This window comes from Peromyscus californicus, unplaced genomic scaffold (genome assembly GCF_007827085.1).
Source record: "Peromyscus californicus insignis strain IS unplaced genomic scaffold, ASM782708v3 Scaffold_3__1_contigs__length_106647218, whole genome shotgun sequence".
In the NCBI taxonomy this organism is placed as follows: domain Eukaryota; kingdom Metazoa; phylum Chordata; class Mammalia; order Rodentia; family Cricetidae; genus Peromyscus; species Peromyscus californicus.
Window position 1 is genome coordinate 20,171,805 of NW_026294551.1, and position 17,778 is coordinate 20,189,582.

Below are 17,778 nucleotides of genomic sequence, written 5' to 3' on the forward strand. Positions count from 1 at the left end.
AAATGTTTTTATTTATTTTTTAATTGTTGGGCTGGGCCTGGTGGTCCAGGCCTTTGACCCCAGCACTCTGGAGGCAGATGCAGACAGATCTCTGTAATTTCTAGGCCAACCTGGTCTACATAGTGAGTCTAGGCTAGTCAAGGCTACATAGTGAGACTCTGCCTCAGTGAAATGAAATAAAATAAACTGTTAGGGGCCTAGAAAGATGGTTAAGCAATTAAGCACACCAGCTGTTCTTCCTGAGGACCTGGGTTCCGTTCTCCTTTTCCACATGGTGGCTCACAACCATCTGTGACTCCAGTTCCAGGGAATCCAATGTCCTCTTCTGGCTTCCATGGGCATTGAAAACACATGGTGCACAGACAAAAAAAACCTCATACACATAAAATACCTTGTTGTTGTTGTTTTCAAGACAAGGTTTCTCTGTGTAGCTTTGGCTGTCCTGGAACTTGCTCTCTAGACCAGGCTGGCCTCGAACTCACAGAGATCTGCCTGCCTCTGCCTTCCAAGTGCTGGGATTAAAGGCATGAGCCACCACCACCACCTGGCTAAAATACTTTTTTATGAAAAAAAAAAAAATACTGGGCTGGTGAGATGGTTCAGTGGGTAAGGGCGTTTGCCACCAAACCTGACGTCGTGCATTCATTCCCTGGGACCCAGACGGTGGAAAAAGAAAACCAATTCTTGCAAGTTGTCCTCTGACCTCTGCACATCCACTGCGGTGTACGCATGCCCCCACCTCACAAATAAATGTAATAAAAAACTATTGGGGGCTGGAGAGATGGCTCAGCGGTTAAGAGCACTGGCTGCTCTTCCAGAGGTCCTGAGTTCAATTCCTAGCACCCACATGGCGGCTCACAACCATCTGTAATGGGATCCAATGCCTTCTTTTGGTGTGTAGACAGAGCATTCATATACATAAAACACATAAATAAATATTTTTTCAAAAATGTTATCGAAAGGCTAGCTCATTGGTATAGTCTTTGCCTGAGTTTAATCCACAATGCACCTGGTGGAAGAATTGAACTGATCCCACAGAATATTGCTCTGAACTCCACAGGAACACCAAGATCTGCACATGTGTGCACATAACGCAGCACAATAAATTCATTAATTAAAAAAAATTTAAAGTTTTTTTTAAAACATATGTGAGTGTTTTCGCTACACTCATGTTTGTGTACCATATGTGTACCAAGGAAGCTAGAAGGTGTAAGTTACAGACAGTTGTGAGCTGCCATGAGTGTGCTAGGAACCGAACCTGGGTCCTCTGTAAGGGCAACGGGCACTCTTAACTGCTGAGCCATCTCTCCAGCCTCCTGCCCCCTCCAAAAATTATTTTAAATTAAAAAGAAAATGCTTGCGTTTGAATATTAGCTCAACACTGTGTGACCTTAGGCAGGTCCCTTAACTACTCTGTGCCTTAACTGTCTCACCTATTAAATGGGCCTGAAACTTCTCAGAGTTTATTGAGGGGATGATGTGAAGCGCTTGGCACACAGTGTGCGTTCAGTGACGACGGTTAACTCTCTTCATCTGTGCGAGTTGGTAATCTCTGTCCCAAACAACTGACGAACGCCTGGAAGGAGTGGCCTCTTATCTTCCAGCGGGGTGAAGCGACAATAGCTGGACCCTGAGTGGATTTTGTCTGGAGGAGCTGGACTTGGATAAAGATGGCTGCGGGTGGCCAGACGGCTAAGACAGAGGTTGTTGCTGTGGAATTTGGAACAGTAAAAGAGCAGCATGAAGCCGATGATTCACTCCTGGAATGAAGCTTCTAGGGTTTAAAAAAGAAAAAGAAAAGAAAAAAAAGGATCCGGAGGGGCTAGGAACTTCAGCAATCTCTCCGTAGAGCGAGCGAGGTGACGTTCACACAGCAGCGAGCTGCGTGGCTGCCGTGAGGTTTGCCGAGTGCTTGGAGAAAGGCGTTAGTCGGGACAAAGGGTCTGATGGGAGTGCAGCCAAAACGCCCCAATGCATACCCTCCCTCTGGCCCTCTCTCCACATGCCTCGTCCAAAAAAGAGGGGGTGGGGGTGGAGAACCTGCATTTTGAGGTTACAGCGCCCTCTGCTGGACCATGGGCCTGGAGGGCAGCCGCAAGAGTGGCCGTGCGGGGTGAGTTGGGAAGCAGTGAGCTGAGGTTCAGTCAAGGCTGTATGGGGTTCTTCCCATTCTGCACTCTTTGGGAGACCACGCACTCGGCATCTTTTAGTAACAGTGCATTAAGGAACAGGGGGTGGTGGTGGAGGTGCATCCCTGTGATCCCTGTATTTGGGAGGCAGAGGCAGGAGGCTAGCTACATTGGGAATGAGACCTTTTCAAAAAGAAACGAAAAATGTATACAAAATGAGCAGCCCATGAAATTCGTTCACTAGTTGATTATTTAATTACTCACAGTTGGCGTAAATAAATGTGTGATGTATGACATGCACCTTCCCTCATAGCCCTTTGGAGTTCTGGGCTGTAAGGTAAAAACAATTAACAATCGAAGCTGAAACCTACGGAACTCTCTATAGTCAGGTACTATCTGTTACTTTTACATCCCAGGAAACTGAGGGACATATTTAGGTCACATGCCTAAAGTCACACAACTAGAAGAGTCAGAATAAACTGAGCAGCATTGAACCACCCAGAGACCCACTGTTTCGTTAACATAGTCACAACTGGTCCAGCAAGATGGTTCTCGGAAGATGGAGAGAATGAACTCCCTAACCTGACCTCTACACTGGAGCTGTGGCATGTGGGTGCCTGCACATAAACTCATGCATCATACATACATGCAGCATGGAGATAAATAAAATGTCTAAAAATTCTAAAAATTTATTTGAGAGATCCATGAGTAAAAGAGCCTTCTGCTAAACCTAATGACCCGAGTTCAATCTCCGGCACCGGGTTGTCAGAAGGAATTCTCAAAACCGCTGTGAAAACTCCCTCCTACGGGTTATCCTCTGACCTCCACATATGTGCCTATCTACACACATGAAATATATATGTGTGTGTGTGTGTGTGCATATACATCTATGTATATGTAGATGTATCATATAAGTACATCTGAAAGTATATATGTTTCATTTATATATTTATATAGATACATCTATATGTATCTGTATACACATATACATATATATGTGTGTATATATATATATATATTTTTTCAAGACCATTTTCTCTTACCTGAGGTAGGGTGGATCCTGTTATTCATGAATCTAGACCTTCTTACTTCTAGTTTGACTTTCAAACCACTTCTTTTTCTTTCTTTCTTTCTTTCTTTCTTTCTTTCTTTCTTTCTTTCTTTCTTTCTTTCTTTCTTTTTTGGTTAATTGAGACAGGGTTTCTCTGTAGAACAGCCCTGGCTGTCCTGGAACATAGTTTTTTATTTATAAATTTTCACTACACTTTTATCTCTGTGTGTGTGTGTGTGTGTGTGTGTGTGTGTGTGTGTGTGTGTGTGTTGGTGGGTGCTTGCCACAGTGCACCAGGGTCAGTCAGAGGACAACTTGTGGGACTCAGTTCTCTGCTTCTACCATGTGGGTCCCGGGGATTAAACTTGGATCATCAGAGCTGGATGGTGGTGGCTGCCTTTAATCCCAGCACTACAGAGGCAGAGGCAGGTGGATCTCTGAGTTCCAGGCTAGTCTGGTCTACAGAGTGAGTTCCAGGACAGCTAGGGATACACAGAGAAACCCTGTCTTGAAAAACAAACAAACAAATAAATAAATAAATAAATGATTTGGTCTACCATTAGCTAAAGGAAACAGAAGTTTTTCTCTCATCCCCTCCACTTGGCATGATCCTCCTTCCCTTGTTAACCCAAATCGAAGCCAAGGGTGGCCTCTGATACTACTCCTTCCCTCCCTGTGGAACTTCCTGCTCCAGAACAGAATGGATTGTCCCACGTCCAGTGGCCACATCTTGGGACTTCTCTTACATTTCGTAGAGACTGATTTATTGTTTTCCACAGTAGATGACCAGCTCAGAAAAGGCAGGAATGCCCTTATCAATAGCTCAAAATCCTGGCATATCAGGAATTTTGGTGGCATGGTGGAAGGGGGCCTTGCAGGGATGTGTATGGGGAAAAATTGAGGTTCACTAGTAGTTGAAGCTTTTGTGGTGGTTAAGACTTCTTTGCCAGGATCAGAAATTCAAGGTCATCCCAAGCTGGCCTCTAACTCTGCCTGCCCCACCTCCCAAGTGCTGGATTACAGGCTTGAACTTCCATTTAGTTTATGTGGTTGGGGGGTGGAACCCAAGAGCTAATGCGGGTAGGTGAGTACTCTAGCAACTGAGCTCTGACCCTAAAGAGTTATATTTATATATGTTTATGTGACTGTGTGAATGTATACCATATGTGTGCAGGCATGGAAGCCAGAAAAGGGCTTCTGACCCCCTGGAGCTGGAGTTACTGTTGGTTGTGAGCCACCAGAATGGATGCTTGGAATCAAACTCTTGTCCTTTGGAAGAGCAGCAAGCACACTTAAGTGCTGAGCCATCTCCACAGGCTCTGGAAAGCTTGTGGAGGTCCCTGCAAATGCTGGAGCCAGCAGAGAGGCAAGAAGGGAACCTGGTTCAGCAGGACTTAGGTGGGCTGGTCCAAACTTCTGGAATCTGACACCAGGCCATTTATTTTAAACATTTTCAAGTACAGTATAATTCTGGGAAAAAAGTTTCCTGGTAACAAGTATCTCAATCCCATATGCACAATAAAGCTTAAGGTGTGATTATATGGAAACTGTTTTGCAAAGTACAGGTGACATCTCCCCAAAGGATGGGCTTTATTGACTGAGAAGTGATGTTCAAGATAAAGGTCTAAGGAGGAAGAATTTGGGATAAATGTAATGGTCTGGATTCTGGTGTGTCCCATCCTTACAGTTTAGCAAAAGATCACCAGGCTATTACACAACATCCACTCCCAGCCTTCTGGATGGAAAATAGGTATACACATTCCTTCTGTTGAAGAGACAAGCCTGCGTGCTTAACACTGCTGGTTTCTCTCATGCCTGTCTGTGAGCACAAGGACCTGTCTGTGCCTGCTACAAAACCTTATTTATTTACTTATTACTTAATTCAGTTAGTTAGTTTTTGAGGCAGCATCTCACTATGCTTACCGGAATTCACTATGTAGGCCAATCAAACTCTGTGCTGGGATTAAAGGCCTGTACCTTGACATCCACCGCGGGAAAAACCAAAATGAAAGAACAAGAAAACAAAACAAAAACAAAGAGTAAAGAGGCTGGTGAATTGGTTGTAGGGCACTTGTTCAATGAGAGAAGTTAGAACAGAATCCCTATTTCAGGTTTTTTTTTGGGGGGGGTTGAGTTTTTTGTTTTGTTTTTGTTTTTGTTTTTTTTTTTTTCCATATAGGGTTTCTCTGTGTAAATTTGAACGAAATCCCTATTTCAGACTTCTACCTAGGCAGGAAAGTAGAGGCGAAGGTGACTGCACTGCTTCAGGCTGGCCAGTAGGAGGCAGCATATGCATGCCAGTTTCCTTGGACCCCGGGTTCCGCAAGCATGCTTCGAGGTCAGGTCAGACCTTGACTGCCCCAAGGAGAACCCTTTTGGTTTTCCAAACCCGAAGCAGAACACGTGGAGACCTCCCCTCCAACCTTCTCCCTGGATCAGGCACCCTATCAAATCCTAGTTTCCCATCCAATAAGGCGTCTCTTCGCCGCTTTCCTCCACCCAGTGCTGGACCAGTTTCCGAAATGCCCTCTCAGGACAGTGTGCTGGCCATTTTTTTGCTCAGAAACATTACAATAACAAAATAAAATGAAAATTCAAAAAGGAGGCAGGATCTCAATGACCACATCCACAGGGTAGCCTGAGACCCAGGGAGGCTGGCCTGCCCCAACCTTGAGTTGCTGGGATTACAGGCATGAGCCACCATGTCTGGCTGTGAGACAGGCTGATAAAGTCTCCTTAAAGTTTACACAGGAGCCAGTTATGACGTTGCATGCCTAGTGATTCCGGAACTGAGTTCCAGACTCTCCATGGACTACCATGGGCAGATGGCACAGCGGGTAAGGGCTTGCTGTGAAAGTCAGAGGAAGCGAGTTCGATCCCCGGAGTCCCCTGAGGATTCGCGTTCGATCCTAGGCGCCACAGAGTAGAACGAGAGAACTGCAGGCTACCGGGGCACCATAACTGCACAACCCCACCCCCACTCCCCGAGGACAGCCTTCAGTGAGTTCACAACCAGCCTAGCCTACATACCTAGTTCCAAGACAAACAGGGTATTGTCCTCAGACCACCACAGGGACCTGAGTTTGAGGCTAGCCTAGTCTACATGGAGAGCTCAAGACAGACTGTGATAGTCTCAAAAAAAAAAAAGAAAAAGAATCTTTAAAAATTAATTTAATTAATTAAAAAAGTTTTAAGAGATTTGTTTATTACATATACAGTGTTCTGCCTGCATGTATCCCTCAGGCCAAAAGAGGGCACCAGATCTCATTACAGATGGTTGTGAGCCACCATGTGGTGGCTGGGAGTTGACCTCAGGACAAGCAGCCAGTGGTCTTAACCACTGAGCCATCTCTCCAAGCCCAATTTATTAATTTTTAAATTAATCTTTATTTCTTCGTTTAATTAAAAAGAGGCTAAGGCCGGGCGATGGTGGCATATGCCTTTAATCCCAGCACTCTAGAGGAAGTGGTAGGCAGATATCTGAGTTTGAGGCCTGCATGGTCTACAGCGCAGGAAAGCCAGGGCTACACAGAGAAACTCTGTCTCGAAAAACAAAACAAAATAAAATAAAAAGAGGCTAGATGTGGTTGCACACACCTGTAATCCCAGCACTCAGGAGGCAGAGGCAGGCAGATCTCTGTGAGCTCAAGGCCAGCCTGGTCTACAAATCGAGTTCCAGGACAGCCAAGACTGTTACAAAGAGAAACCCTGTCTCGAGGAAGGAAAAAAAAAAAAAGATTAAGCAAGCAAAAATAAATAAAATTATTTTACAAAAAAAAATGTTTTGAGACAGGGTTTCACTGTGAGTCACCGGAAGTTAGTGTTGGGATCGAAACTCAAGTCCTCTTGAAGAGTCATCTCCCAGCCATCTAACCACTGGGCCATCTCTAGTGAGACAGGGTCTCACTATGCAGCCCTGGGAGGCCTGGAACTATGGAGACCAAATTGACATCAAAGTCACCAGAGATCCACTTGCCTCTGACTCCCGATTTCTGAGATTAAAGCCATGTGCTATCACATCTGGCAGTAAAAAATGAAATAAAAATTAAAAAATAAACTATAGACTTATTTTTCATTTCGTGAATGTAGGGGCTGTGTGGTGTGTGCCTTTTAGTGCAGTTGTCCATGAAGGCCAGCAGAGGGCGACAGACTCAACCCATACGGATGCTCTGCCAGAGCAGTCATTGAGCTACTGACCACTTAGCCACTAGTCAGGTTATCTTTCTTTTAGTAAGTGAGATATTTAAGGCTAGTGCTGGAGGCGCCTTGGGTGAGGTTATACTCTGGTACAGTAGAACCTGGAGCCACCAGAGCTGTAGAAGGAGTTAAGGACGCGGCTTGTTCTGCAAATGGGCTTTGGTGAGATTCTTAGAAAACAACGTTTACAGCCGAGAAAGGAGAAAGACATTAAGCAAACGTTTTTAGTTTTGGTTTTGAGATGGGGTCTCTCTATGTAACCCTGGCTTTCCAAGAACTCTCTATGTCGACCAGACTGGCCTTGAATTCACAGAGATCCACCTGCCTCTACCTTCCAAGTGCTGGAATTAAAGGTGTGTGCCACTAGGCCTGGCTGGCATTAAGCAAACATTAATAAACTGAAATTATTCTTTCACAGCCAGTATGAGGCTTCAGTTAGGCCCTGGAGTGAGAGACTATTATGCCTTTCCAAGTTCCCATAATTTTTCCTAGGTTTTTTTTTTTTATGCCACCATAGACCACCCAGTAGGAGAGTGTGGGATGCAGACAGTGATTGCTTAGTGATAGGCAGGACCAAACCTTGACCAGACCTACTTTGTACCTCTTGCTCTCCTACCTCTTGCCCTCATGCCCTTTCAGTTTAAACTGAAAGCATGCCAGTGTTATGCCCGAGTCATGAGCCCCCCAGAGATCACTAGGAGTCTGAGTTCATATGCAAAGGCAAAGAGCCTTTATTGCAAGCTCTAGCTTGGGCCTCCCACCCATTCCAACACAGAGGTTGGATCAGGGAAAGCCTCGAGCTCAGTTATGGCAGGGTTTTGTTTGTTTGCTTGGTTGGTTGGTTGGTTTTTTCGAGAAAGGGTTTCTCTGTGTAGCTTTGGAGCCTGTTCCAGGCTGGCCTGGAACTCACAGAGATCCGCCTGTCTCTGTCTCCCAAGTGCTGGGATTAAAGGCATGTGCCACCACCATCCCCCCTGGCATGGGAGGGTTTTTAAGAAATAAAGGATGGGGGGTAGGGGAATTCCAGATTCAGATGGAGATTGAGCTCCTGATTGGGCAGGAGTGAGGTAACAGAAGTCTTGTCAAACAGGGATTGGTACTGGCATTGCTGCAAGGAAATTGGGAATCTATATACAGATTATGTAAACTATCCTTTATGTTTTAGAGCATCTAGTACTTGTTTGTCTCAATTCCGATTGGCTCCTGCAGGGTACAGTTTGTGGCTTTTCCTGGTTGTTGTAATGGTGAGGCCTAGTCCCAGAATTGTTAGTGTGCAGCCTGTCATGGCTGCACTAATGTTAAGGTCAGCCTCTTTATTCCCCCCTCTACAAGTATATAGAGAGGACACAATCATGTGTGCTGTGTGTCTGGGGGTCCTTGGGGACGATGATTTTGTCCACCTTAAGAGCAGTTGGGGAAGAGCTGGACTATCACACAGCACCCCTTTCCTGAATTTAGGACCGTACCATGAATGCATGGGGTTAAATCAGTGTTGCAGGCCCATCATCCAGATGGGGCGGCGTAATGTGTTTCATTCTGCACAGTCAAGGTTTTTTGTTGTTGTTGTTGTTTGTTTTTCAAGACAGGGTTTCTCTGTGTAGTTTTGGTGCCTGTCCTGGATCTCAACTCTGTAGACCAGGCTGGCCTCAAACTCACAGAGATCTGCCTGCCTTTGCCTCCCGAGTGCTGGGACTAAAGGCGAGCGCCCCCACCACCCAGCTTTGTTATTTTTCAACTTGATACAAGCTAGGGTCACCTGGCAAGAAGGGCCCTCAACTGAGAAAATGCCTTCATCATGTTAGTCCATAGACAATTCTGTGGGTCATTTTCTTGACTGATGGTTGATGGGGGAGGGCCCAGCTCACTCTGGGTGGTTCCCCTGTGGGCAGGTGGTCCTGGGTTTTATAAGAAAGTAAGCTAAGCAAGCCATGGGGAGCAAGCCAGTAAGCAGCATTCCTCCAAGGCCTCCACATCAGCTCCTGATTCCAAGTTCCTGCCTTGAGTTCTTGCCCTGACTTCCTTTTCATGAAGCATGCTGTAAACTGAAACAAACCCTTTCCTCCCCAAGTTGCGTTTGGAGGTGGTGTTTATCACAGCAATAGAAACCTAACTAGAACAGATCCCCAGGGACACAATTGGATACACAGGGCCCTGGCGGACAGAACTTAGATTCACCATCTCTGCCTCTGCTCTCCCCGATAAAAGAACAAAAGTTTGAGTCCACAGATATGTGAGATATTTCTACTCCACTCTCTGCAAAACAGTAAGAAAGTTACCCTTTTTGTACTGTTGATAAAAAGCTTTTTAAAATGTGCATCGGTGTTTGGCCTGCATGTGTCTGTATGAGGGTGTTGGATGCCCTTGAGCTGAAGTTAAAGGCAGCTGTGAGCTGCCCTGTGGGGCCTAGAAATTGAACCCAGGTCCTCCAGAAGAGCAGTTAGTACTCTTAACCACTAAGCCATCTCTCTAGCCCCAAGTTCGTTCTTTCTTTCTTTCTTCTTCTTCTTCTTCTTCTTCTTCTTCTTCTTCTTCTTCTTCTTCTTCTTCTTCTCCTTCTCCTTCTAATTTTTTTTTTTTTTTGGTTTTTTGAGACAGGGTTTCTCTGTGTAGCTTTGCGCCTTTCCTGGTACTCGCTTTGGAGACCAGGCTGGCCTCGAACTCACAGAGATCCACCTGGCTCTGCCTTCTGAGTGCTGGGATTAAAGGCGTGCGCCACCACCGCCCGGCCCTAATTTTATTTTTATTTCATGTACATTGGTGTGCATTTGCCTGAGTGTATGTCTGTCATGTACATTTGCCTGCATGTACGTCTGTGTGATCCTCCAGAACTGGAATTACAGACAGTTGTGAGCTGCTATGTGGGTGCTAGGAATTGTACCAGGGTCCTCTGGAAGAGCAGCCAGTGCTCTTAACCATTGAGCCATCTCTCCAGCACACCTATGCGGTTGTTTTAAGACCAAGTTTCACTTACGTAGCTGTCTGTGGTTGGCCTGAAACTTGCTACGTAGACCAGGCTGGCCTTGAATTCACAGAGATCTGTCTGCCTTTGCTTACTGACTGCTGGGATTAAAGTTGTGTGCTGCCACACCTAGCCTATAGGCTCTATTTCATTTTTACTAGCAAATTAGAGTCCTATAAATTTGTTTCCTTACTTGGAAACTGTGTGAAAACAATTGCTGTCCCTACCTCTGGGTAGCCATAACCATTGAGTGGGATAATTCAAGTAAAAATCTTAGCATGGGGGCTGGAGAGATGGCTCAGTGGTTAAGAGCATTTGCTGCTTTTACAGAGGACCAGGGTTTGGTTCCCAGCAGCCCCATATTAGCTCACAGCTGCCTGTACCTCCTGTTTCAGGGGATCAGAAGCCCTCTTCTGGCCTCATTCAACACTGCAGGCATGTGGTACACACACATACATGCAGGCAAATAAAATAAAACAAATAAAATAAATGAGTAGTTTCATTTCCTTTAAAAACATAGCATGGTGTCTGGCATATAGACTATCTTAAAAAATAGTTGCTTTGTAGGGTGGAGGCAGGAGGATCAGGAGTTCAAGTTCACCCTTAGCTCCATACTCCAAGTTCCAAGTTAGAGGTCAGCCACAGACCCCATCTCAAAACAAAAACAAAAACAAGAACCAAACAGCTTTCAGTTACAATAATAAGTAGGAATGCAATTTGAAAATGTTTAACAGGTGTTGTCCCGGGCAAGTATGGAGCAGTCTGAGTATTACAATGAATAATGATGGTGTTTTAACCCCGGCTTTAATCCCAGGGTTTGGGAGGCAGAAGTAGGAGATCTCTGTGAGTTCGATGTCAGCTTGGTCTATGTAGTGAGTTCCAGGAGAGTCAAGGCTACACAGTGAGACCCTGTTTCAAAGAAAAAAAAACAAAACCAACCAAAGAAAAAAACAATAATGAGGGCTGGAGAGATGGCTCAGTGGTTAAGAGAGCACTGGCTGCTCTTCCAGAGGACCCCGGTTCAATTCCCAGCACCCACACGGCAGCTCATAACTGTCTGCAACTCCAAGATCTGAGACCCTCACACAGACATTCGTGCAAGCAAACACCAATGCAAACAAAATAAAAATGAATAAATTATTTTTAAAAAGATAATGAAAGTGGGCCTGGTGATACATGCCTGTGATCCTAGCGTTGAGGAAGCTGAGGAATTTGAGGTCAGATGGGGGTTAATAGAGAGTACAAGGCCAGTCTGGGCTACATAATGAGACTCTTGTCTCACAAAAACAAAAGCTCACAGTGTATCGATGTCACCCCAAAGAGGACTATCAGCAGCTCGGAGCACACAGTACCACAGTGGTATCCTGAAAGAGTTCCTACTAATAAATGCAGAAATGGTAGGCAGCAGAATATTTATTTACCTGCTGATTGAGACAAGGTCTCACTATGCTTCTGAGGCTCGTCTGAAACTCACTATGTGGCCCAGCCTGGCCTCTGACTTGCTGTAACGTACCAGGCTTTTTCTTTTGGGCCACCAACCAGCTCCCAAATCATGACACGGAGACTTCTTATTAGTTACGAATGCTTGGCCTTATCTCAGCTCTTATTTTAATCTATTTCTCTTTATCTATGTTTTGCCTTAGGGATTTTTACCTTTCTTTCTTTCTGTATGTCTTACCTTCCGGCTTCTCATGTCTGGCTGGCAGCTGCCTGGCTCCTGGCCCCATGTGTCCCTCTCTTTCTCCCTCGCTCCCTATTTCTTCTTCTCTTTCCAGCCTAGATTTCTCCTCCTACTTATTCTCTCTGCCCACGAACCCCACCTATCCTTCTCCTGTCTAGCCATTGGTCGTTCAGCTTTTTATTAGACCAATCAGGTACCTTAGGCAGGCAAGGTGAAAGAGCAGCACATCCTTACACAGTTAAACAAACAAAGCATAAATAAATGCAATACATCTTTACATAAACAATTATTCTGCAACACAAATGCAACACATCTTTGCATTGCTAACAAAGGCAGCAGAAACAATTGTAACACACTTTCACATAGTTAATAATATTCCACAGCATAAACAAATGTAACACATCTTTACATAGTTAAATACTCCACAACACAGTAAGCCCATTGGCTGAGACTCATCATTCTACAGGCGTTGTTTATAGTAAATGATTGATACAAAGATCATCAGTGAATGACAGACAACAGCCAGTGAAAGGAGGCTGAGGGGCTTGGTGTGTAGCTCCATCAGCTGGGTGCTTGCCAGCAGGCATGGAGGCTTGGGTTTGATTCCAAAAACAGATGTGGTAGAGCATGCCTGTACTCCCAGATCTTGGGCAAGAAGATCAGAAGTTCAATATAAACTCACTACATAATGAGTTGGAGGCTAGCCTAGGGTATATGAGACCCTATCTCAAAAAAAGAGGGGCTTAAGGGATGCTCATAAGTTAGGAGCACTGGCTCCTTCCTCTGGCAGACAATTCCAGGTCCAATTCCCAGCCCCCACACAGAGGCTCACAGTTGTCTGCAGATCCAGTTCCAGGATATCTGATGTCCTCGTCTGGCCTCCTCTGGCACCAGGCCTGAACACGGTGCAGAGACATACATGCAGGCAAAGAACCCCCACACATAAAATAAAACTAGATACAGAGGTCGCCTACCTCGAGCTTGTGCAGCGTAGCGTCGGAGCCAAGGCGAGCCGGTCAGGATGACCACGGACGTGCAGCTCGCCATCTTTGCCAACATGCTGGGCGTGTCGCTTTTCTTGCTTGTGGTTCTCTATCACTACGTGGCAGTCAACAATCCCAAGAAGCAGGAATGAAAGTAGCGCTTTCTCCGCCCCAGGGTTCCAGGACATAGTCTGAGGCAAGATGGAGGGTGTGAGGGGCCTGCACCCTTCACTTCATCTCTCCTACCCATCACAGCATACAAAGCAACTACACCCGGATTTTTCCAAACAACTTTTATTTCCTCAAAGTCTTCCTTAACCCTACGGAACGAGAAGCTGCCACTGAATAGGGCCCAGTATAGGGGCTGCTTTCTTTTCTACACCCTCCCCCCAATACAAAAATATAGATATGTAAAAACAAAACAAAACAAAACAAAAAAACCTAGATACATCTTTAAAATAAAATGTCGCCGGGCCGTGGTGGCGCACGCCTTTAATCCCAGCACTTGGGAGGCAGAGGCAGGTGATCTCTGTGAGTTCGAGGCCAGCCAGGTCTACAGAGTGAGTTCCAGGACAGGCTCCAAAGCTACACAGAGAAACCCTGTCTCGAAAAACAAACAAACAAACAAACAAATGAGTGCTTACTTTTACAGAAGACCAAGGTTCCACTCCCAGCACCCATATGGTAGTTCACAACTGCCTGTAACTCCAGTTTCAGAGACTCTGATGCCCTCTTTTGGCCTCCCTAGACACCAAGCACATACAAGGTACATATATGTACATGCAGGCAATACAGTCACACATAAGATGAATAAGTTTAATAGTTAAATAAGCTCCCCCATAAAAACATTAAGAAAATGGGAGCTGGAGAGATGGCTAAGCAATTAAAAGCACTTGCTCCTCTTGCAGAGTACCTGGGTTCGTTTCTAGCACCCACATGGTAGTTCATAACTGTCTATCACTCATCCATGAGCCTCAAACATATATGAAAGGAAAAATGAGAAAGGATAAAAAAGTCAAGCTCTTTGCAGACATGTGTTTAATATTCTCTCTTCTCCAAGGTTGTGAATCCCTTGATTTACAGGTAGCTTTAAGATAGGTCGTCTTTTTCATTAAAGATGTTCTCCCCTGCAGTTTCACTTTGATTTTGTTGAGGCAAGGTCTTGTTTACCCTAGGTTAGCTTTGAACTCCCTATGTAGCCAAGGATGAGTTTGAACTTCTGAGCCTTCCCCCTTAGCTTCAACCGTGGCTGTACCTAGTTTTAGTCTTTGACACTCGCTAATATTTACAACTATTAAGTCATTTTACTGGTTATCTGACTTCCTGCCGGGAATGGAAGCCCTTTGAGAAGAGTTTTTTTTCCCCCTACTTCTCAAGTAATCCTATTATGTGTCAATTTAAAAAGTACTCTCGGGGCTGGAGAGATGGCTCAGAGGTTAAGAGCACCGACTGCTCTTCCAGAGGTCCTGAGTTCAATTCCCAGCACCCATATGGTGGCTCACAACCATCTGTAATGAGATCTGGCACCCTCTTCCGTATACATAATAAATAAAATAAATCTTTAAAAAAAAAAAAAAAAAAAAAAAAGTACTCTCAGCAGGGCAGTGGTGGCGCACGCCTTTAATCCCAGCACTCGGGAGGCAGAGGCAGGTGGATCTCTGTGAGTTCGAGGCCAGCCTGGTCTACACAGCGAGATCCAGGACAGGCACCAAAACTACACACAGAGAGAGAAACCCTGTCTCGAAAAAACAAACAAACAAACAAAAACAAACCAAAAACTAAACCAAAAAAGGACTCTCCTTCAACTATGGAGGGGAGCCTCGGCTTCATAGCGAGCTAGAGTCCAGCCTGGGTTACAGGAAACCCTGTCCAAAACCAACAAAAACACTGAAAAGTACTCTGCCTCTAAAGTCCTATCTCATGCTCCTGTATACTATTACTTGGCAAATACAGCATGGGCTTGAACGTAAACAAGAGCAGAAGAAAGGCTGTTTAACACCAGAAAGGTGCAGAGAGGACGCAGCCCAAACCCCACACACCCTGCCCTGCTGATCTTTCCCTCCGGAAGCGCTTGTGGCGCTCTGGAGGGAGTGCGCATGCGCGGCCCGCTCGGGTCGCTCCGGGCCGTGCGCGAAGCCGGGCGATGAGCGAAGGTTCCGCGAAGGTCCCGCCTCCGGGCCCACGAAGCGCCTGCGCCTCCGGAATTCCCGTCGGGACGCATTCTTGCTCCCTCCTCCCTCCCAACACCCTCCCCCCCCAACCCCGCGGCTGCGCGCGCCCGGTGGGCGTGGGAGGAGGCGTGGAAGCAGGGAGGGGGCGGGTGTCGCGGGAGGGAAGGAGCGAACCGGAGAGCGTCGTCCTGAGGAGGAGTGAAGGCGGCAAAATGGCGGACCGCTTCTCCCGCTTCAACGAGGACAGAGACTTTCAGGTAAACACGGGCGTCGCCGAGGACCCCCCCCCCCCCCCCGGCGGGCTCGCAGTGAGCCCGGGGCCGCCTCCCTCCCGGCCTCCCGGCTCTCTTGCCCCCTGCGCTCGGCTCCGCCTTGCACCCGGCTCTCTTTCCTGCCTCTCATTTCTCGAGGGGCCTCCCTGCCTGAGATGAGGCCGCGTCTCCGGCTTCATCCCCCATTCGCTTCGCCTCGTAAACGCGGGCTTCCTCCTCTTTGGCTCTGGCTTTCGGCCCCCCGGCTGGGTGCTTTGTTGGGCTGCGCCGTGGTTGGCTCGGGGGCCTGTGCAGGCGCAGGGCTGGCCCTCGGGGGAGAGGGCTGGGCTTGGGAAGGCTTGGGGCCAGGGGTTTCCAGGCCAGGGCTTCCGAACCCTTGGGTTTCGCTCGCCCCGATCATCTTGGGAATCTTCTCTCCTTTTTCCTCGTTGTGATAAACAAACCTTTTATCGTCTGTCTAACCTTGTCCTCGCCCTGGGAAAGGGTACTCTGACTTATCAGACGCCTTTTTGTTTAGGCGAGCATTGAGCTTTCTCTGGGTATAAATACTACTGTTGTTTTCAGGCCGTTAATTGGGCTTGGGAAAACAGTAAGGTATTAGGACTGCGGACTGGTGTAAACTTAACTTCGAATCCTACCAAGATTTATAAGGAGCATAATAATGGCCTTTCTTTCCAAGCGTGAGATAACGCGTGCCTAAACCTTGATTTTTCTTTCTTCATTTGTAAATGTTGATCTGGAAAAGATGTCCTTGTGATGGCAGGCATTTGAGGTGGGGGGACCCCAAGGCCGAATTAGAATAATTCGTCTTTTAGCTGTTGAAATTGTTACTGCAGAAATAATTGGAACTATAAAGGATTTAGTAGCCTTTGGCTATTTCTAGGTAAAATACATCCTCAGAGTTGCAGATCACTGCATTACTACCGCATCTTCTGGCAACAGCAATTTGGGTCAAGGGATGAGCCTCAGAACTCAAGTTTTTATTCCTTGGAGCTTACTCAAAGCAACACAGGAATGGTGTAGCTGTGTGTCAGAAGGCGATTTGAAGGATTTGGAGTCTTGGAGATGATCGGGTTGGTAAATAGACAAAACAATTGAACAGTTTTTTAAATCGACACTGTTTAATAGTCTTGTGCGTGAATGCTATGAGAAGTTTTGCAGCAGTAAGGAATTTGGGGGTTGCCGAAAAGCCCTTGCGGTCATGTGCCTGCTGTGTAGGCTGCAGCACAGCATCTCAAGGTGTTTTCAGAATGTGTCGCAGGTCCACAGAAGTTTGATTCAGTTCAGTTTGGATGGTTGATACCAGAGAAGGCTTTTTTTTTTATAGCAAGCCCAATAAAGCAGGTGCAAAGTACATGAGCTTTATTAATTTCATTAGCTTAAAATTGCTTAAAGAGACATACATTACTGATGATGAAAACCTTTGAATGCTTTTCAGAGAAGAGAATTCAAGGTGACCTAGTAAAATTGAAACCAGACAGTGTAGACAGTTAAGTTTTGAGGGAAAATGGCCCTCAACTATTTCAGAAGGCTCAAACAGGATTTTGAATGAAGACTGTGAAAACTGGATATCAGGATGTGACTGTTGTCACTTAGAAACTAAGTAGGAACCCTTTTTGATGCTTTAGTTGAGTTCATATAAAATCTGATTTCATGGGCTAGTGAGATGACCCAGTGGGTAAAAAGCCCTTGTGCTCCCCGGAAGTCTGACAACCTTGGTGATCCCTGGAAGGTGGAAGGAGAGACCGACTCCAAGAAGATGTCTTCTTACCTCCACATGTATGTCCCCTCACATAACATACACACAAGATCATAACAAATTAAAAATAAATTTTCATTTAAAAAGTCACAAAACGCCTGATTTTCAGATGGCTGAAAAAGGAAGAGGAAATTAAAAGTAAATTTTAAAAAAAAGCAGCTATGGAGGTGGTTCAGGGACTTAAGTCTCATGACCTGAGTTAGATTCTTGGGATCCACAAGTGGAGGGAAAGAACCAAATCAGCTCCTAAAAGTTGTCTTCTGACACCTCCCGTGAAGTAAATAGAACAGCTTTTTAAAAAATCAAAAGAGATGCTTCAGTTTTTTTTTTTTAGTTCTTCGATGTTATTACATACATTTTTAGCTGTATTTTCTGCACTTGCTCAGAAATAACCCACTTAAAATTTGAATCTCCTAGTGTTTTGCGTAAATGAGAATATTGGAAACGGAAGATTGATTGACTGATTGATTGAGCCCATGTCTCATGTATCCCACACTAGCCTTATATCTGCATTGTAGCCAGGAATGATCTTAATTTGTGATTTCCCCCTGCCTCAGCAGTGCTGGGATTATAGGT

At 45.8% G+C, this 17,778-nt stretch overlaps 2 protein-coding genes across 12 annotated transcripts in view; both read left to right on the forward strand.

Moving 5' to 3' along the window:
• The first annotated feature begins 12,972 nt into the window (after positions 1 to 12,972).
• On the forward strand, positions 12,973 to 13,425 carry LOC128123276 (dolichyl-diphosphooligosaccharide--protein glycosyltransferase subunit 4-like). Its single transcript, XM_052759497.1, has one exon. It carries the CDS (start codon positions 13,039 to 13,041, stop codon positions 13,150 to 13,152), a length of 114 nt encoding a protein of 37 aa, XP_052615457.1. The 5' UTR covers positions 12,973 to 13,038; the 3' UTR covers positions 13,153 to 13,425.
• Positions 13,426 to 15,177: 1,752 nt separating this feature from the next.
• Gpatch8 (G-patch domain containing 8) overlaps positions 15,178 to 17,778 on the forward strand; it is a 73,176-nt gene continuing 70,575 nt past the window's right edge. For all 11 annotated transcript variants that reach the window (XM_052759489.1, XM_052759494.1, XM_052759493.1 and 8 more), the window contains exon 1: positions 15,178 to 15,428. Coding sequence is in view for 1 of the 11 variants with exons in the window: in XM_052759485.1 (XP_052615445.1) it covers positions 15,384 to 15,428 (45 nt within the window). In the remaining 10 variants the exon portion in view is untranslated. The remainder of the gene's footprint in view (positions 15,429 to 17,778) is intronic.